This window comes from Pinus tabuliformis, chromosome 3_1, assembly GCF_031772625.1.
Source record: "Pinus tabuliformis cultivar Carrire ecotype Pingquan chromosome 3_1, CPIR1, whole genome shotgun sequence".
Taxonomy (NCBI): domain Eukaryota; kingdom Viridiplantae; phylum Streptophyta; class Pinopsida; order Pinales; family Pinaceae; genus Pinus; species Pinus tabuliformis.
Genome location: NC_142301.1, coordinates 803,850,259 through 803,871,694, shown reverse-complemented (window position 1 = coordinate 803,871,694; position 21,436 = coordinate 803,850,259). Strand labels below are relative to the sequence as shown.

At 37.2% G+C, this 21,436-nt stretch overlaps 2 protein-coding genes across 3 annotated transcripts; one reads left to right on the top strand and one right to left on the bottom strand.

Annotated features, from left to right (window-relative positions):
* Positions 1-292: 292 nt before the first annotated feature.
* LOC149189891 (aquaporin PIP2-2-like) lies at positions 293-2,580 on the bottom strand. 2 transcript variants are annotated; one of them, XM_089413313.1, is made up of 4 exons: positions 2,388-2,580; positions 2,003-2,298; positions 599-739; positions 293-485 (listed from the first exon to the last, which is right to left on the bottom strand). In XM_089413313.1, exons 1-4 carry the CDS (start codon positions 2,425-2,427, stop codon positions 375-377), a joined length of 588 nt encoding a protein of 195 aa, XP_089269439.1. In that variant the 5' UTR covers positions 2,428-2,580; the 3' UTR covers positions 293-374. The 2 variants fall into 2 exon arrangements, with proteins under 2 accessions (XP_089269439.1, XP_089269440.1); XM_089413314.1 differs by having other exon boundaries at positions 349-485; positions 577-739.
* Positions 2,581-2,812: 232 nt separating this feature from the next.
* LOC149189890 (uncharacterized) lies at positions 2,813-20,792 on the top strand. Its single transcript, XM_089410372.1, has 3 exons — positions 2,813-2,828; positions 19,839-19,916; positions 20,056-20,792. The coding sequence occupies exons 1-3, from the start codon at positions 2,813-2,815 to the stop codon at positions 20,790-20,792; spliced, it is 831 nt and encodes a 276-aa protein (XP_089266498.1).
* Positions 20,793-21,436: the final 644 nt, after the last annotated feature.

Genomic DNA, 21,436 nt, shown 5'->3' with positions numbered 1-21,436 from the left:
ATAGACGTAACCTTCACTTTGGAATTTTTGGGCAAAGAAAATACGATAGCCATGAAAATGCCAAATAATGACAAGAATAGCACTGTTTATAAGACATAATCCTGACATTTCTGGGCAAAGAAAATACGATAGCTATGAAAATGCCAAATAATGACAAGAATAACATTGTTTATAAGACACAATCCTGACATTAGAAATGTTTGGCGGACAAATTTGCCATCGTATCAAATTTATTTTAGCATCTATTGATGCCTATTCTAAGATTAACATCCGGCGTACGTGAAATATTGGCCCCTCAAAACATACAACATCTAAAAGCAAACACAATTTTTACAACACAAATGCATCCGCATGAACAAAGTCCAGTTTCTGTATTAAACATTGTTGGGTTCCTTGCTGTGCCATTTCAGGGATGCTCGGATAACGTATTTGTGAAATGCAGCAGCTACCATAGCTCCAATAAGAGGACCAACCCAGAAGATCCACTACAATGTAAGAATCAAAATTTAATTCCATAAAATCTGCAATACTGATAAATATAAAACAACAGAAAGGAGACTATTATCCTCTTCTTACATGGTCATTATCCTCTTCTTACATGGTCGTCCCAGGATTTCTTATGGCCATAAATCACGGCTGCTCCAAAGCTTCTGGCAGGATTGATGCCCGTTCCAGTGACAAGAATGGTTTCCAAGTGTACCATGAATACAGCAAAACCAATTGAAAGCGGACCCAAAGCCTGCGCCAATCAGTATATTAGCATCTATTAATAGATTAAATAATCAGTGTATTATACATAATAATAAAATTGCTTACTGCATACACGTTCAAGAAATGGACAATGATAACGTACAGGCAAGGTTCACATGGAAATTCCTCACCAGAAATCGTTCACATGGAATTCCTCACCAGAAATCGTCGAGGGCGAGGTGCACATCCCATTTCCAAAAGAAATAGTCCGACTGGAAATTTCACTTCCAAGGAGAACATTACGATCTCTCTCATTTATAAGACGGAATCTTAGGAAGGGCAGAGCACGGAACCTGTTAGCTCATACTGTGGTCAATACACTGGTGATTGTGTAAAGAGTAGAAACTGAGATACCAAGCTGGTTATCACACAGGCTTGTTAGGTTTTTATATCTTATTTTGAATGCAAGTTTCAGAAATATGAAATTCCCACTTTTAGATTGCCTTAGGTTTTTATATCTTTGGAATATTTTCAGGAATTTACAATACTATTCAATATTTAAAAGTATTGAACTTATTCAGCATACAAATTCCTGCTGATTCCTATGAGATTTAGAAATATTCTCCAAATTTACAATCAAAATAAGAATAACCACTTTTTGATTACCTACTTTTAAATAAAATAAGCTTTTATATTTTTCAACTTGCCCTATTTGAATAAAACAAGTTAACTTTTACAAACAGATTTATTTTCTCAACATTTTGTCCACATCCAGCAAAACATGTCGAAATGATGATTCAAATTGCTGCAAGGAAGGTTTTTATATCTTTTCATAGTACCCAACTGTGAGTGAAACTAAACTTAAAGTTAAAGAAAACTGATTTTCTTCTCAATATTTTCTTCAAACTCCAGTTAAAATAAATCAAATTGGCATGATTCAAAATGCGTAATCGAGTTACTCAGATGCAGATGTAATCTAAAAAATCATACACAACCTATTGTTATTATTCAAATTTTAACTTTTCATGGTAGCATTCAATCAATGGAAGGGGTTGTTTACTCTTTTGATTATAGATTTCGAAAATGTTAATATTTGGAATGTTACAGATAAAAGCGAAGTGAAACCATAAAATTACTTTTATCGATAAAATTTCAAAATATTTTTCGAATCTAAAATCAAATTAATTTCAAGCCCTAACTACACATTTAGTTAGTTAGTCGACCGCTTTTCGATCTGATGCTACGAGATATTTCTATATAGAGATACAGAAATACGATGTTTCAGATCTGAAGTATCTATAATAAAACGTACAGGAACGTGAGAGTCGCGGGCGTTGCTCTTGATGTCGGTCGCATAGAAGACGGTATACACCAAGACGAAAGTGCCAACTATCTCTGCGGTGAGAGCTGTTTCATTGCCGTATCCCTTCGACACTGAATTCGCTCCTCCCCCGCCACTAGAATAGTAAGTTTTCTGCAACGCTTTCACCATCCCTGCCCCGCAGATTGCGCCCAAACACTGTGCCACCATGTACAAGACTGCTCGATTCAGAGTCACTTTCCGAGCAACAAACAGCCCGAACGTGACCGCGGGGTTTAGATGCCCACCTGCAACAACATTATATGGTTTTGTCAAATCAAATATCAACGAATTCAGGGAAGAAAAAAATCATTAATTACTATAATAAGATTACCACCTGAAATTCCAGCGGTGCAATACACGAGAACAAAGATCATTCCGCCGAAGGACCAGGCGATACCCAGGGTACCCACGCCTCCACACGGACTCTTATCGTTAGCATTCCAGAAGCTCTCCTAACGGTGCCCATGATAACTCAGCGGCATTTGGCAGCCGAATCTTGAGGGCCCCCGCAACGGGCAATGCGGGCCGTTGGCTGAACCCTGCTATTCCTCCTACATAACTGGCCGTAACACCTCTACATGGGAGAACGGACTGCGCCATCGTCGTGTTAACTAAAGACACAGATCAGTGTAGCGAACCATATTGAACTGTCAAACCATAACGTATGTCAAACCATAACGTAAAGCAGTGGAATGGATAGGTTCTTTGCTTCGCTACACTCCTATCAAACTGTAAATCAAACCAGTAGATTAGAAGCAAATGGGTGGTGAAGCAGGTATGTTAGAGACCAGTGGTGAAGTTGATTAGAGACAAGTGTTGTGTTAGGCTCCATGGCGTGTCAAAGAGCTATCATGCACATGGCAGAAGGCTAACATGCAAGAGTTTTTCTTTGCTGTGGGGCACGATTTAACATGAAATTTGTGTAATACACATGAGATCAAAGTTTGGTTAAAGTTTCTATTTATTAATACACAGACATCAAACTTTAACAAAAGTTAAGTCCTCCCTTTACTTTTGTTTTCCTTTCAGACTTTGGATAAAAAATTTTTGGATCTCTAACATTGCCTCGAGACATGTGAGGTCTCCAATAAGAGGTCAAATGCTAAACTTTGGTTAATTTTTTTGTAAAGCCAAATTGCCAGCGGAAACTTTCGTTAAATTTTGGTAAGAAGAAAAAATGTTGCGCAAAAGAATGGGCAGTGAACGACCAAAAACTTAGGACAAACTAACTTATGCAGAATGTCTTGAAACCTGCGAAGCTGGCAATAAGACCCTCAACTTTGTTGCCCAATCAAAAATTAGATAATAACATTTATATTATTTTTTAATATGAAAACTTTGGTTAAAATCGTGATGCACATCAATATTCTTGGTCAAACACAGGATTAATACCCGGTCAACGCCGAATCGATCGCTATTAGTCCCAGGCAGGGACTAATAACTGAGATAAATACTAATAAAAAATTTGTAAAAAATTAAAAATTATTTATATAGTTGAACTTTTTTAAATCAAAACAAATTTAATATGTTTGACTTAACTAATTAAGAGTCAAAGCAATACCCATTGCATTATAGTGTCGAGTGGCAATATAATAAGTCATTAAAAATATCTATGTATATAGATGCCAAATTAAAATATGTTAATAAAAAAACGTAATGGGATCGCATGATGTACGTTACATTAATATATTAGTGAGATCATGTTATATATATATATATATACATGATCTCACTAATATATTAATGTAACGTACATCATAACGTATATATATATAGCGAATTTTATCTTGAATGCTTATTTTAGGAATATATTGAAATAAGATGAATATGAGTGAAATTAAATAATTGAATTTTCTTTTATTTATTAGATTTATAATATTTTTGGAATTTGCAATTAAGTTAAGTTTAGCTTATATTAATAGTTAGTTTAATGATGAAAAACATGTATTTCCTCCTAGAAGATTATAGGTTCAAATTTAGAGGGTATATTATGTACAACTCTATAGACTTTAACAATTAAATCACTATGGAGTTTCTTTATCCTACAACAAAAGAGTCTTATACATAAATTTGATATTTGACTTCACTATAATCTTAAAATTAAATTATTATTAGTATTACTATATTAACAAGTGTATTAGTAGTAACATATTAACAAGTGTAATATTAGCTGTCTCTTATGCAAAAAATAATTGATAGCAAAATTAAAGTAAAAACAATAAGATGGAAATATTTTTTTTAATTAAAATCATTTTATTTTCTGTAATCTTGGTAGGACGTTTCTTTTTCATTATCTTTCAATAGCAACCAGGTTACACCAAAATTTTCGATGGTTAGGTGGCCTCAACCTACCCTGAAGGAAACTAGGTTTGTTGACCACCTAACAACATGATAAGCTATCTAAAAACAAAATAGAGTAAGTCTATCTAGCCATACTAGAAAGGTTTGATTGTCTTTATACTTCCTAACATTTAGATATTTATAAACATACTGAAAGTACTAAAAAGAAAAAAAATGTTGCCTGTAATAAAAGTCAAAACAAGGCGAAACAGAAGATTACTTGTCATCATCTGAGTCAATTGGGGTCGGGTAGTTTGCAGTTGACCCGGGAAGTTCAGATTGAGGAATGTAAGGGATGTGTTGTTCTATGCAACTTAGATGACCATTTTTCTTTTGATATTGGAATTTTATTTGCTGAAATCTTGGCTATAATCCGAGAAAGTCTGAGTTGTCGTGGTTGAGCTTGAGGGAATGTGCTCTAGGGCTTTTCCAAAAAGGCTCGTCATTAACCAATATAAGTGGATTGTCTTCTTTTACTGAGAGGTACGACCCCAAGAGTACCCAGGATCAGGCACCAGGGTTTGCCATTCCTCCGTGTCAATATCTTGAAACTCAGTATTCCTATTTAATTCCTCTTCCAACTGGGCTATGAGCTGATGAACCGGGGCTGAGCCCACATGATATGCAATTGATGCTTAGTCTATGATCTTGGACGTGGACTTGTGCCCATAGAATTTTCCAGTAGAAGTACTGGGAGAACTGTCTGTTTTGGGTTGCTTCCCATGACCACGGGAGCCCTTGGTGGTCTTTCTTCTCCCAGAAGTAGTGCGAGCCATAGTGCTTGTGATAGGGAACTGACACAACAGACAAAAACCAACCAAAGTGAGAACAAAAAACCAACCCTGAGTGAGCCAAAAACCAGGAATCGAGAGCTTCTAAGGTTCACACCTAGCTGGAACTTGTTAGGGTGAACAAGTGTAAGAACCATGACCCATACAAAAACTGTCAGTATCTCTTAGTGCAACCCAGATCCATGAAATAGGAATAGTCCCAAGGCTCATGAACATAAGTCCACCATAACACAAACCAATGGAGGGTATCATGGCAAACCTCGTTGTTACCGGGCCAAGACCTTAAGAATTCAGGGACACAACAACATAAAACCAAAGAAAAACATAAGAGGATGCTCCACTGACATAACCAGAGAGACTAAGGGTGGCCCATGGGATTTACCATCAACATGCCCATGCCAGCAAGCAAACTCCAAAGAATACCGACACAAGGATATAAAAAACTATACAACCCTCAAACAAATCAGCAACAACATAACCCTCTTGTGAAGACTTCTTCCATACCATCCCATTCATGGCACATCCCTTCTTCCATGAAACCCGCAAACAATAAAGACGAGCCATGATAAAGAGATATATGACAAGGTAGAGGACATACCTGAAACCAATGACCTGAAACCACTACAGGAGGACCCGAGCCCTTCGAATGACCACCACAGAGTTCCTCAATGACTTACCGAACTACTCAACTCCACTACAATGCCAAAACACAATGCAGATGGAATAATTATCAATTTCATTTTCACAAAGGCTAGGAGCTTGACGGGTTTTCCTGTTATCAACACCTTCTAAACTTGCATTGAATGCTAGCATGTAATATGAAACCCCTCCATGTGCTTCGTGTATGTGGAAGGTGGCGTAGAGACCCCTTGGGATCCGCATACCTCCCATTACAAATTGATTTGATGGACAATTGCCCGCTCACATCCCGACCGAGGGCTTTTTTATTAAAATCATTATTCAAATATCATAATTCCAATAATTGAGACTATGAGAGAGAATTCAAGTTGGATTTGAATCATGATAAGTTTTAACCTCTCCATTTTTGGAGGGAGTAATATAGTGATTAATTTATATTTTATTTAAGTTTTCAACTTTTGTTATTTGAGTTATTGATTTTAATTTTATTGTATTTATATTGAAGTAGAGTGAAATAGTTTTATTTATGATTTCAAAAATATTGATTGAAATATTAAATTTTGTCAATATATTTAGTTTTAAAGGATTGTGTTTTATTTATCAAATATATTAATTAAAATAAAAAATTATTTTCCTACTAAGGGGCAAAGACTTGCAATGGAATTCATAAGTTTCCTTTTAGTTAATGTTGAATAAGATAAAAATATGAAGTTTTTGATTCATTGACTAAGACTTTATATTAATTTAAATTGTTATAGAGGTAAAAAACTCCAAAACCATCTACTTATAAAGTATGCTACATAGTAATCATAAATCTTAATTTAAGGTAGCCTTGGGATTCATAAGTTTTCTTGTAGTTAAATTATTTTACATTAATTGTAAAAGATGTGTTACATGATAATCATAAACCTTATTTTAAGGTAGACTTGAGATTTATAACTTTCTTAATTAATGTTTTTTTTATAAGCTACTACTACAAAATTCTATTAATTAGATAAGAAAAACATTGTTTTTACATCCAAAATCATCGACCACAACTAGGAATGTTTTCTACATAAAACTTCATGTCGTGACCAAAAAGGCGATAGTAATAACCACAATGATTAATTCAAAATTTATGACCCATAAAGACAAGATTATATCTAAAGCACACTGGAGAGGATAAGAATTCCAGAATAAAAAATCTACAGGCGATGACTACCATGATCCATATCAAGTATGTGCTCAAGACTCATAAACATCAACCTATCCACCAAATGTGCATCGAGAGGTGGAAGCCACCAGAAGGACAAGCCACTGGAGAATAGAACATTCCACTAATGGAACCCACTTACATCCATGCCAAAATAGTCACAAGCTAAACCCACCGAGAAGATTAAGACATGTGATTTGACATTTAAATGGGTAAGTCCATCTGCCAAAACCAAACACCACAACCAAATTGCATCAAAATACCAAGTCAAAAAATAAACAGAGAAAACATGTTATCCCCCCAATTGCTAAAGTGAAGGTCGAACATGCCTGACAACGACACTACAATAGATGAGTGACAAAAAACATCTTAGCCAATACCTAATCTTGATTAGAAAAGATAACAGTAAAATCATATATGCTATCAATAAGATGGTCAAAATGATCCCCAAGTCTTAGGGAGGGTTGGTGAGATCCCCATAGGAAAAATATGATAGAATGAAGTTTTCTACCCAGGCCATATGAGATTCAACACTATCAAGACACAACCTCTGACTCCTCAACATATCTTCAGGCTAGAAAACAAATTATAGGTCTCTACATGTTTATCCTTAAAATAAAATGGAGCAAAGTATCCAATTATTTATGTAAAGAAAGAGAATACGGAAAATGTAAGCATTTTTAGGAAACATTTCTAGAACTAGAACCCTTCGCAGGTCCAAGGCCATCTTCTGAAGCTCAGAGTCAGAGTGATATGAGTGTTCCTCAATTTCTTTCGCTTCCAATAGGATAATTTCTCTCCTCACCTCCAAAGGAACTGCATTACAGAAAGAACCCTTTAAGTCAAATGCAAACAACCGATTGTGTTTAAGACCAACAGTCCCCATACCTCCCCTCCTACCCATCATTCGATGATGTGGAGGCATGATGAATGAAGCGAGAGAGAAAACTAAACAATTGCATAGACCACGCCCATCGAAATAAGAAGACGAGTGCATAATATAACTACTTTCTCTCGATCATAGAACTAGTATATCACCCCCCAAACACCATAACAAAGGACCCAAATCGAGAACATAGCGTAATTAAGGACAACATAAGGACATAGGAAAAAACCACCAGAACCAAACCAAATTATAAATACATCCATGAGAAAATATCTGAAGTAAAATGGAGACCACTATCTCAACACAAGGATTTTTTCTTACCATATGACTCCAACAAAATAGGAGAGACAACTCAAAGTGACACAAAAAGGAGAGGTCATAAAAATGAAGCCTTTGAAAACTCAACAAGACAAACCATTAAACATTCAGAACAACACTCTTGTGACATAAAAGGCCATCATTTACCAGACTCAAACACAATTAGACAAGGCATCATCCCCAACCCCAAAGCACCGAACTACAGTACCCATAATACAACATTATAGGAAGCCAATGTCAAGAAACCAAAATAACTATATGTAGTTGGAATAATTGGTTGTATAATACCTCTATGTGCCTTCCAAAAGAGGACTCCAACTTCTAAAAACCCCCATGTATACCCTCAATCAACACAGATGTCAAACCCACCACACTTGAAGAGAATGAAGGTAAGGGAGGGCACCTCACCACCCTTCTCGTAAAAGACATACTTCGACAACCTCGAAGCCATCTGCGGGCATTTATAACCATTAATACCATTGTACACATTCCAACGCATTTCTCCAAAATATTTCCTCTCCATAACAACCTTAAGACCATTGTAGAGGGACTCGCTTACCAAGGAGGCTATGAGCTCCATTGATCACTAGCACTAACACCCCCATCCAATGACTTAATCCCCATTCACATTACGTACATGTGTTTTTCATTTAATATTTTTTATACATTTTTTCATAGCTTTCCTAATTAGTGTTGAATAAAATAACAATATGAAAATTTTAATTCATAAATATTATAATTATTAATATAAGAGCTTATCAAGTTGTTCCAATTCATTGATTCTTCAAACAACCCTTGCAATATTAACACTTGACACACATTGGCACTTGGCATGTATTGGAACCTATAATTAGTGTGCCTAGCATGCCCATTTTGAAAAAGATAAAATCTCGACTTATTAAACCTCTTATGTTTTCATTTCCTTTCATTTTAGCTTGGTTCTTGCTTTTGTTTCCTTGACACTCCTTGACACATATTGGAATACACTGACACCCTGCACATCCTAGCATGCCTTAGCACCTGGCCTGTCTTGGCACTATTTGGAACATGTTAGCACCCCCTGGAACTCCCTAGCACACTCTGGCATTTCTTGAAATGTCCTGATATTCCCTAGCATGCCTTACCAGTGCTTATCATACTTTGTCACTCCCTCATTAGCATGATAGCTAGAACATATTGACACTCAATGGAACACCCTCATATTCATTCACTTCGATGCATTTTGACCTAGTTCTCCCTTGTGTTTATCTATTACTCCTTAACACTCCTTATCATGCATTAGCACTCTCGAGCACACCTTAGCACTCTTTAACATGACCTTCCACTTCATAGCATGCATAACACTCCCTAACATACATTGGAACTTGCCATGTGTTGCCGCTTGGCAAGTCTTAACATGTCTGACATGCGTTGAGATGCCTTTGTATGCTTTGGCATGCTTTAATATTAAATTTATTTGAGATCAATTATTAGAAAGTAGATGAGACACAACATAGGAATATTTGGTACTTAAAATGCACTAAGACTTGACACTTTGCACCTATTAGCACCTAGTATTGGTGTGCCTAGCATGCCCCTCTTGGAAAAGGTAAATTGATGACTTATTAACCCTCTTATGTGTTTATTTCCTTGTACTTTAACTTGTTTCTCCCTTTTTCTTTTCCTTGACAATCCTTGGCACGCATTGTCACACCATTGCACATCTTGACATGCCTTAGCACTCGGAACATCTTAGCATGTTTGACATGTCTTCGCACTATTTGGTACATGTTAGAATTCCCTATCATTCACTAACACGCCTTAGCACTCATGCCCTCACAACTAGCCTTACATTTTTCCACGACTTGGAAACCCAATCAAGTCCTTTGCTATTGTAGTTCATGTGACACTAGCATGCTTCAACCACAAAAAATTCACCAATTACACCTACTACAAGTAGATTGTGCCTTGTTCACCTAATAACTTCCTAAGAATCATCTTAGGCCACTCATGTCCAAGCTCAACCTGTCCCACTTAACTAGTTACCAAGGCAAGGATCACATCTAGCCATGGTCATAAAACAACTAAGCAACATAGCTTACACAGGCAATATTTGACATGTATGTTCAATTGATATAAACAATAGAGAATTAACTGAGAGTTTGCAAGAACCACATGATGCACAAGACACACAAGATATAAGCTGACACAAGCTGAGTGCCTCAAAAATTATACACAACAATGTACAATATGCAATTATCTAAAATAGTTTAAAACATGAGCATGCAACCAAAGTGTATCTCATATAAAAATAATATCTAAAAGAAAAGCAGTGTTGTTCCCAGCACAAGTCTTCCTTTGTCTCAAAATGCTATGTCAAGCCCCTTATCAAAACCGTAGACTTGCCTACTACAAATCCTATTCTAAATTTCTCCTAACATACTTCATCCTTGGCACACTTTAATTCACTGACACTCCCTAGCACACACTCTTATTCGTTCCTTTCCATGCATTTTGACCTAGTTCTCCCTTGTGCTACCTTGACACTCCATAACACTGCTCAGCATGCATTGACATTTTCTGGCATGTGTTAGCACACATTTTCATTCCTTGGCATGCCTTGACCCTCCCTAGCTATCATGCCCTCACAACTACCCTTAATTTGCAACTTGGGAACCCAACCAAGTCCTCACTTGACTACAAGAGCTTGACCAAGTTACAGTTACTACAACTAGACTATGTTGTTGAATTTTGTAGCTTGGGAGGTACTCCACAAGCCTAGTGAGATGGGTTTGTGTGAGTTTGGTCACAAAAGGCTTTGTGAGCAAAGAACCCAAGCGAATGGGTTTTGGACCCATGATGGGGTTTAAAATTTAAAAGAAAATTAAAAGGAAAATTAATATTTCCTAAGGTATAAGTGAATAAAACCTGTAAGTTCTAGAGGGTTCCTAATAGGCCTAGGAAAATCTATTTAAGGAAGCTTAGGATGAAGGCTAGAACATAAAGTGAGAAGGAGCTCATTTGACCAAGGAGTCTAGGAGAGATGTATTCCTAAAGTATGCTGAGTTAGAGGGCCGAGTAAGGGTTGCTAAAGGGAGGCCATGATCATCCACCAAGAGCAAGATCATCATGTGAGGGTTCACAAGAATGCCACATACCTTAATGGGTTCAATCTAGGAAGTATGATGGCATATTGTTGGTTCTATTTTGGAAGATTGAACTCAAGAGAGGTTGATCATGAGAATTTGGGCATGTGATTTCAGTGGTGTCTCTTTGTGAAGGCCGCATCGAATTCTAAAATAGGAGAGACAGTTGAGACCATGTCTTGTGGTGGTTAGTAGGTCACAAGGTCTGTATAAAGACCAACACAAATGGAGGATGGTCTGCACTGGAATTTAGAGCCAGAACATAATTCGTCGCAGGCATAATATTGACTAAGGTAACCCTAGTTTGAGGGTTGTAGAGATCTGAAGTTCATGTCAAGATTCATTCAAAGAAATTCACAGAATCTATGGATCCATATGATCTAGGTCGAGTCTCTTATGGAAGCAAGAGTTATTGTTTTTTCTATGGGTGGATAGGATTTGTGATGAGCCTTGGTATTACAACAAGAATGCTACAACTCCCAAGGCTACTGACTTTAATTATCAACCCGGGTTTCGTACAAACTTAAGAGGTATCATCACTATATGTGCGACATACAATGTGTCCTTCCTTTTCTGTGATGATGTAATGGAGTGCATGTACTGAAGTCAAATCCTAAACTAATTGCAGAAAATGAAATGTTCGAAATGGAACCTTAACCTATTGTAAGAAAGAAAGTACAAGGAAAGAGATTGAAATCAAAAGCTAAAATACACCATTTTCTAACTAAATGCTAAGAGGCTTTGCTTCAAAAGAATTATAAGTGAACACGTATGCAATCCTACTGTCCTAAGCATGCATATTCAAACCATCAAACATTCTACTACTGTGCATGAAAATGAATAAAATAAATCTGTTTTTTTTTTTTCTTTTTTTTTTCATGTGAGAGTGTGAAAGCTAATCTCTTTTGCTGATGTGTCAGGTGGCTTGGAGATGATCGCGAATGGTCAGAAGGCTTGGGAGACAAGTAGGGACCTTTTGCTAGCTTCCTTGAGGATTTTTCCTCAATTCGGCCTCAAAACAGGCCACTACAGGAAAACTACAAGATCCCCTGAAAACCTACAAGATATAACCAAGAGAAAAAGGATGGATGTTGAAGGTGATGGAAAGCTTAGGGAAGGTGGTCGGTGGATGGAATGGGGCAATGGAATGCCTAGGACCACTTCAGAACTCAAAACCAAAGTTGGGAGATGGTCGGATTTGCTCAAAAACCTTGGAGAAGTTTCCTTGTGAAATGAAGAAATTGGTGAGGGTTTAGTGAAAGAAAGTGAGGACAATGGGTGGATGAAGTTCGGATGAGGTTGCTGACTATGAAATATCTTTGTACTCCTGAAACACCTTCACTGCATCAAACATTGACATTTACCCAAAAATCATGCAAATGAGAAGAATTTCAATTATCTAAAGGAAACAGAATTTCATGAGCTAGTTGTCTACTTCATGCATGAGGAAAACTTTGTGGAATGATATAAAACATTGATGAGATCTAATGGAAGTTGAAGATAGAAGAAATGGAAATCAAATCCTACCCTTGAAAACTAGCAAAATGCTAACCTAAGTGTGGAGCAAGAGGGTTAAAATTGTCTTGATAGAATGGTGGTCAAGTAGAGGCCTAATCCCAACTTCAATGATGATTTTTCTAAATTCGGGCTCAAAACAGGATTTCTTACAGGATGTTATATATTTACTATAATTCATCGAATGACCAAGTAAATCAAATCCAAATTGGATGGGAAATGTTTTTTTATTAACTAGGATGTCTTAGGTCCCCATTCCAAGTGGAATCACTCAAAAACACCTCAGTTAACCCATGCTAAAAAATAGAAAAATATTACTAGTCGAAAATCTAGAAATTCGAGAACTAGTGAGCTAGTAAATCTAAAAAATTCCTAACCAAATCAAGTGCAAATGCAATGGGGTAATTTTTGTTATGAACTATAATGTTTTTTTTTTTTAATCTAATTCAAGTGAAACCAACTCGATTGAAGATCGTGAGCATGCTCTAAAAAGTAGCAGAAATTTACTCTTCTTTGCTAAAAAGGAGGTCCAACAAATTCTAGATTTGGGAATAAGAAGAATAATCCAATCAGTCAGTGATTACTATGAACTTCCAAAGCTTTTCCAAGGATGAAATAATCCTTGTGATCCTGCAAAATAACTTACATCAACCATTTAGCTCAATTTTTCAATAAGAAATCATTAATACTAAATGCAGAAATAGAAAGAAATAAAAACTAGAGATGCATGTGAATAAGCAGTGAAAAGAAGGAAAGAAAATGATACAAAAGGGCTCTGAAGCTCCTTTGATGGGCAAGCCCAAGGAAACTCAGATACCTATGGAGGATAACAAGATTTCGAAGCTGAACATGACACCAATCCTCATTATTTTCATCTATAGAATTACATCCCTGCAAGAAAATACAATGGAGCTGCAAAAATACAAGCTCTCTCCACAATAACACTAATGAAAATCTCCCTCTAGAGGAAAATTCGACTTGGTACTTATACAAAATAATTAGGAATCATTCCCCATGAATGGATGAAGCTTTCCCCACTAAAATCCCTTGATTAGTGGAACACATTCCTAGATTTTCTCAATCATTGGAGTTCGCCATTTTGTGCCATAATTCCATAATATCTTGTTGATTTATTATTTATTATTGATCCTCCTGTAGTAGGGAAAAAGTCCCTAAATTATCTCCTCCTCCAAATCTTCATAATCTACCCAATATTCTCATAATATTTCACGAAAATAAATAATATTAGGCACAAATATCCAATTATTCATAAACCTTCCTAATGAATATATTAAAGTTAAAAATAAATTATCTAATTTAGAAAGAAAGGTTTAATGTGCTGAAGGAGGTCATAGGCCTTAAATTATTGTTTAATTTAGATGCATGAGCCTTAATTTATGTCTAATTTAGAGGCCCATCAATTTTCTCTAAAGCAATTAGAATAGAAGTATAATTTCCTAGTTAGGGAAGTTTCCTAGCATGTTTAGTCCATAAGGTATGCCCTTAAAATGGTGACAAATATGCGTAGAAGAAGATGGGTTGTGACCCTTAGAGCGAGGTTTATCTCTACAATATAGACCTCAAATATGGAAGATATTTTGTAGAAGTATATATGGAGATAGAATATCCAAAGGAGGGTGGAACCTAAGTAGAAGAAATGTGCCATATAAAGAATGGATTGACATGAAGAGGAGTTGATTTTGGTGGGTTGCCCATAGAGTTTTCGGCAGAGATCTAAAGCAACCTATAAACAATTAGTTAATGGAATGTTAGTGGTTGATTTGTAACCATAGTTCAGTCATCTACAAATTTTTAGAAGGATGATAAGAGGAGTAGTTCATATATGTTCATAGATTGGACAACAAAGCAATTACCCCATTCCTCTAATGGTACCCTGAGGGGTCGGGTATGTTATAGAGTAGTATCAAAGCATCCAAGTTTAAAATTGTTCTTGGATGGGCTTATGACAAGTAGGAAATCAGAGCCATCATTGGACTCTATCATGATCAAGAAATAGTAGAGACTCCCCAAGGGAGAGGGCCTCACATGATTTTTATAAAATTAGTAAAACAAATGTTTAGGTGTTAAAAGTCGGTTGTAAATTATTATGACATGCATGATTGATGCATTATATTATGCTCTAGTTATGTAACATGGTTGAGCATATGATTGTTTTAGTGTATCATCACTGTTGTTCATATGAGGAGCCTTTTCATGCTTGGTAGAATATGTACAGACTATTAATAAGATGCAAGGAACCTTAGGAAAACTCCCTGAGTTTCTTGCATTATGTATATTTATGAAATTTTGTATTTATGTGTATGCTAGCTAATCAAGGTGCGTGTGCACGTGAATGCTCGCATGATTGTATGATTGTTTGTGTTGCATAACATGGTTGCTACTATTGATTTCATATATATATTTATATATATACAGATATGATAATTGGGTGGGAACATCCAATGTCCTGTATATGATATAGTGCATCAAGAGATTAAAGGTATGATGTTGTGCATCTTTTAGAAAGACAATTGGATGATAACTAGGTTGCAGGTATTTGTTATAGCAACAAGGATCATGGTTAGTTATGGAATGGTTGCATGAGCAGAGCATATGCTCACTGGGACAATGTTATGAAATGTGCCAACTTGACTGCATGCAGGCCCTATAGTGCATATGTGTGAACATGATAATTATAAGTATGATAAATATTAATATAATCTAAGATTTTTCTAACTGATCCTTTTGAAGTTGTAGATGACATGACTATTGTTGACTTTAATAAGAAGGTTGAATTCTTCTTGTGTTTAAAAGTTGATTAAAAATAGTAGTGTGGCCTCAGTAGACAAGATGATTTTAAATAATGTTGTTAGGATGGTCAAAGATTGAATTCTAATTATTGATCTAGAAAAATAATGATCATGAATAATATTAATACATGTTTTGCTCATTTTTGAAAACAAGCTTATGTATGTGAAACTGGTGTCCTGGTTTATGATATGTGGATTGATGATGATCTTAAGGATGTATCCCAATTGCAGGATTACGTACTTGGCCTAATATGGTAAAGGATGTCAATTGACATATGTGTCATTAATTTACTTTATGAACTAATAGCTAAGTGTATATGAAAACACATAGCAAGACTTAATGGCAGAGGAAGGAAATAAGTATCATGGAATTGTGCAACAAGATATCGACCAAGCCCATCGAAAACGAAAAGAGATATTCCTCCAAGAGAAGAGAAACTTTAGAAATATGGAGATTAATCTCAAGGACTTGGAATATGAGTTAAAGATTTGGGTAGAACTTATAAAACTCACTAGGAAGCAACAAGAACTGGTTGAGTGGAATATTGAGTTGTAAAGACAGTTGTGAGAAATGACATACTAGGTTGAATCCTCCAAAAGAAAGGATGGTAAAAGTAGGAATATGACTTGTGAGGCTAAGAAGGAGGAGAAGATAATATCCTATTGGAGCTGTGGGGAAGGACATCCGAAAAGGGACTGTCCCGATAGGCATGAGAAGAAAGGAAACAACCCCTATGAGTCATGGGGACATGCATCAATGATGCAAGATGCCAAGAAGGAGAAGGGGGCATTCCCTCAAGCTCCTTGACACACACACACACACACGTTCACACACACACACACACACACACACACACACGTGTGTGTGTGTGTGTGTGTGTGTGTGTGTGCGTTGAAAAGGGTCCCACATGAAATTTTGGGAAATATGAGATTTCAAGGTCGTTGTGAGACTTGTGAAGAAGTCTTGAACTAATTTTGGTATGTGAATTTGCATATGTACATACGTACCTATGTGCATTACATGAGGGTTGAGAGTGCCATGAATGTTGGACTCATGGAGATTGAGTTTATTTTGGGGGCTGTTTATTTATGCTTATGTCCTATGGCTTAATTTACTGACTTCTTGATTTGATATCATTTTTTTTTAGACTTGTGCATGGTGATGTTGGCTTTTGGTTTTGCTTACCATGCTATTTTTGGTCTTCGTTATCATGTTGGTTTTGGTCTTGGTTATCATGTTGGTTTTCGTCTTGTTTATGGTGTTGCTTTACTTGTTGTTTTGTGAACAAATGTTGTTGTGAATTTCATGTCCTTTTGAAAACATTGCCTCCTCTTGCATTGATTTTTGTTTTTTAAATTTCAAAATTGCATGCATGGGGATCTTGGACTAAGGAGGTTGGAGTAGAGGGAAGGCCACAGAACCCTGAAGGAGAGAAAGTGCTCGATAGGCATGAATGGTAACATGCCAACTAATGTTCCAGGTGATATGGAACACTATTAGGCAATGGATATGAACATAAAAACAAGCAAGAATGAAAAAAATAACAGTGTGAAGAGACTGTGTAACACATGCTTGGCCTCAATCAGGGAGCCATGTAAACCCTGTATCTATTTGGGCACAATCAATGGTTTCTATTCTCATGATTAAGCAATGTAATAACCTAATGGGTTGGTTTGGTCCATGAGAATAATGGACAAAGACATGTGCAACCAGGAAATTGAAAAAAAGGGAGTTCTCTTAACCCCTAACTATACCTACACATTTACTTATTTACTACATACATCATTATGTTGATGGATACTTATATATTGCATATGTGATTATGTTGATGGATACTTATGTGACACATCCATGATTATGTTGGTGGATGGTGGTACGTGGAATACATGCTCATGTTGATTGATGTAGATGTTTATACCTATGAAAATTCCATTTCTTTTGACAGGACTATCAGAGGTGACTCGAATGAAAGGGTGACTGCTAAGAAAAAAAAATTATTCAAGGATATGGATGGAATGAAAAAAATTCCCATTGTGATGAGGAATTTATTGGGCACAAAGGATAATTATGTTAAATTATAATCATGTGAAAATATCTCCTACATCATTCCCATGTCAATATTAAGAACATGGGAAAAACAAATGAGGCAATATGACCCAGTTCACATGCATGGACAAAAGATGGTCTGTGGATTAATGGAAACATGGTGATATGCCATGAGAGACAAAGGGGTCCCTGGATTAATGGCAACATGGTGATATGCCATTAGAGACAAGGTGGTCTCTGGATTAATGGAAACATGGTGATATTCCATGAGACACAAGGTGGCCTATGGATTAATGGAAACATGGTGATATAGCATGAGAGACAAGCTGGCTTTTGGATTATTGTGATATTGTTTACTGTGATATGTTATGTGTATATGTGTTATTGTTGTACATGTGCATCTGTTGCATAGGGGAATGGGAGAAACCTTATTGTGCTACACGATTGTTGTGTCGTACCATGTATATAAGTGTGCATTGTTCAATGTGTTCAAGTCAGGCATGTATGGGACTATTTAGACCTATGTGTTGTGCTTATGTGTTCAAGAAAGGAAGGTATGGCACTATATGAGTCTATGTGTTGTGCAGGTGCAAAAGTGTTTAGACATGCATGGAAATTTCTGGGGCCTTGTATTGTGTAGTGCCACACATAGGTAGGTATGGGACTGCATGGGCATACACAAGTGTGAAACACACTTATATTCATGTTGATAGAAGATTAACTAGTTTGGTAGTGCCCATAATCGTTGGATTGTGATTTGGCTTAGGTGCTCATTTTGAGGCCAATGAGTCACTTAGTAAATTTTAAATCAAAGAGAAGAGAAGATATGACACTGGATGCTTGTCGATGGGATACCAATGTGGTGTGTGTACGTGGTCAAAGTGAAGTGAAGGAACTTGATGCTTGCCAATGGGAAACCAATCCAATGTGTGTACTTGGTCAAAGTGAAGAGAAGGCACTGGATTCTTGCTGACATGCAAACAATCCGGTGTGTGTACGTGGTCAATGTGAAGAGAAGGCACTGGATGCTTACCAATGGGCAACCAATATGGTGTGTGCATGTGTTTAAAGTGAAGAGAAGTCACTGGGTGCTTTCCCAATCGGCTATTGATTTAGTGTATGTAAAGTAAGCAACAAGAATAAAACTAAGATAAGTATGAATATTTCATGACTTTTGAGATTTTTTTTTGAGAATCTAAATTCAATCATATGGTCTATGATGGTTTGGGTTATGAGCTAACATGGCTTGTCATGATAGGAATTAAAGGAGAATTCCAAGTTCACTTCATGAACAAACTTTTGGTGAGGTATGGTTTAAAATTATTTCATTTCCTTAATGATGGAACTTATGGAGGCATATGTGATATGATGCAAGAAAGCATGAAATTGCCCAGTTGGGTGGATGGACTTGGCTACAAAACAAATAGTTGCAGTTTTAAGATATCAAATGTGCAGTGGCATGTAGGTTAAATATTTCAAGAATGAGACCATTTTGATACACTAACACCAATGATGTAAATTGAATTCCATGAAGCATGCTATGATCCTTATAATTGAGATAAGGTGGGGCTTCCTTGGTTTTAGATCCCACCACTGCAAGGAAGCCTTACCAAGGGATGGATCGCTTGAGGGACTGAGAATCAGAGAAAGGGATCCATGAACTTGGAGAGTGAGTAACTCCACAGAGAGGGGGGTAACCATATTTCCCAAGGGTGTGAGAAGGGAAGGTCAAAATATAAAATCTAGGTTTCTTGTTCATGAGCATATCTGATTGGAATCAGAAGCACATTGGGGTTATATCGGGAAGCAATGAGTCGAGAACTATTTGTTGATCGAACAAGAGGGCAAAGAAAGACAATGTTGGAAATTGGAGGCATACTAAAAACTATCTATATAATAAAACTATTTTAAGATTTTTTTAGGATTTTAAATTTAGTTTTATATTCAAAATACATTTTAAATAATTAAAAATATACATTTTCATTAAAAAAAAATTATTGTTAAATTCTAACAAAAAAAACTAAAACATATGAAGAGTTGACCGATAGCTGATAGCTCAAGCTCTGCAACTCGGCTCCCACTGCAAACCCTTGAGCCGGCATCCTGCGTCTTCGATTGACAGCGAGCGTGCCCGCTCTCGGCTGCTCGGCTTCCTGCGGGGATCCGCCTGGGGCTCTCTTTTCATCTTGCGGGCGAGCTGGTTAATGGAGGACTGTTGTGTTTCTTGACAGGCCCATCCCCTAGGGCTTGCGTCGATGGAGGTACTGGGCACTCCATAGGTGTCCCCTCCTTCTCCTCCACCCCTCTCGCCTTCTGAGGCCTTCAATCGCTTCTGGCAGGGCTCCCAAAGAAGAAGAACCCTGAAGTCTCGAAATTTGTTAAAAATCTGGATGATATCCCTGTGATCTCTCTCCCACCTGAAACCCCGATCCAAGTTGCTTTGTCTCTAGCCGAACGGGCTCTCATTGGACAGTTCACTGGGCTATGGCCGTCTCCAAAAACCACTAAGAGCTGGGTCAGCAGAAATTGGGCGTCGTTGATCAAAGAAAGTGTTACTTCTTACTTTCTGGGGAGAGGATACTTCCTCTTCGAATTCACTTCAAAAGACGACAAAGATTCGATCTTCCAAAACGGTCCCTACTTCATGGGTCCTCAGGGTTTGTATTTGAATAAATGGACCCCGGATTTCGACCCGGCAGTAGATGTGCCCAAAGAAGTACCGGTGTGGGTTAGACTCCCAAATATCCCAGTCCATTGTTGGAATTGGGACTCACTGATGCACATCGGAAATGCCTTGGGGAAATTTATAGATCAAGCGAACAATAAGGACCAATATGATTGTGCCAGGATCTGTGTAGAAGTAGATCTGGAGGTAGGGCTTCCTGAGGCCATCAAAATAAATGTAGGAAGCTGGACGCACTTACAGAAACTGGATTATGAACATTCACCCTTTAAATGTCGGAAATGCCATGTTTATGGCCACTTCGCCAGAGGCTGCCCAACCAACAATGAGGCTGTGCAGGGGAAGGAGGATGGATGGAATCAAGTCAAGTGCCCCAAACCTCCCAAGTCATAGAAGCCGGGAGGCCCTAATGGCAAAGGATCTCATCAGTCTACTGCTCAACAGATCCAGCCTAATCCAGCTTCAGAAAATAAGTTCGATCCTCTCAACTCGCAACCAGAGGAAACCCAGGAGGCAGAGATCTAAAAGGAGACAGAAGCTATTCAGGGGATCAAGAACCAAAAACCAATCTCTCCAAGAAAAGGTACATCTTCAGCCTCCGTTAAAGGCATAAGAGTTGAAAACCCCAAAGGTAAGAATTTAGAAGATAATGAAGAAGAGCAGTACACAGACGAGTCAGAGGAGGAAGGAGAAATAGAGAGTCTCAAATCCCGATAAGAAGATCTACAAGAGGCCGTAAAACTGACAAGGAAAAAAGAGAGCAGGAGATGTACAATGATAAACTACAAAGTAGCCAGCCAACTCTAGAAAAACGGTTAACCTCAAAGCCTAGGATATTGAAAAACCAGCCCCAAGGCTCCAAGGGAGCCCACCAAAAACATAAATAATGAAGGTCATCTCCTGGAATTGCAGAGGTATGGGAAGTAAAGTCAAGGAAGAAGCCATGAGAAGCCTAATAAGAACAGAAACTCCAGATATACTTCTCATCCAGGAGACTAAGCTGGAAGACATAGTCTTCCTGCAAGCAAGCAAGAAAC

Coding starts and splice junctions, on each gene's coding strand:
- LOC149189890 (XM_089410372.1), top strand. Junction 19,917..20,055: donor TTCATCTTGCGGGCGAGCTG/GTTAATGGAGGA, acceptor CGCTTCTGGCAG/GGCTCCCAAAGAAGAAGAAC.
- LOC149189891 (XM_089413313.1), bottom strand. CDS start 2,427: ATGATCTTTGTTCTCGTGTATTGCACCGCTGGAATTTCAG. Junction 2,299..2,387: donor TTGCACCGCTGGAATTTCAG/GTGGTAATCTTA, acceptor ATGTTGTTGCAG/GTGGGCATCTAAACCCCGCG. Junction 740..2,002: donor CCCGCGACTCTCACGTTCCT/GTACGTTTTATT, acceptor TGATTGGCGCAG/GCTTTGGGTCCGCTTTCAAT.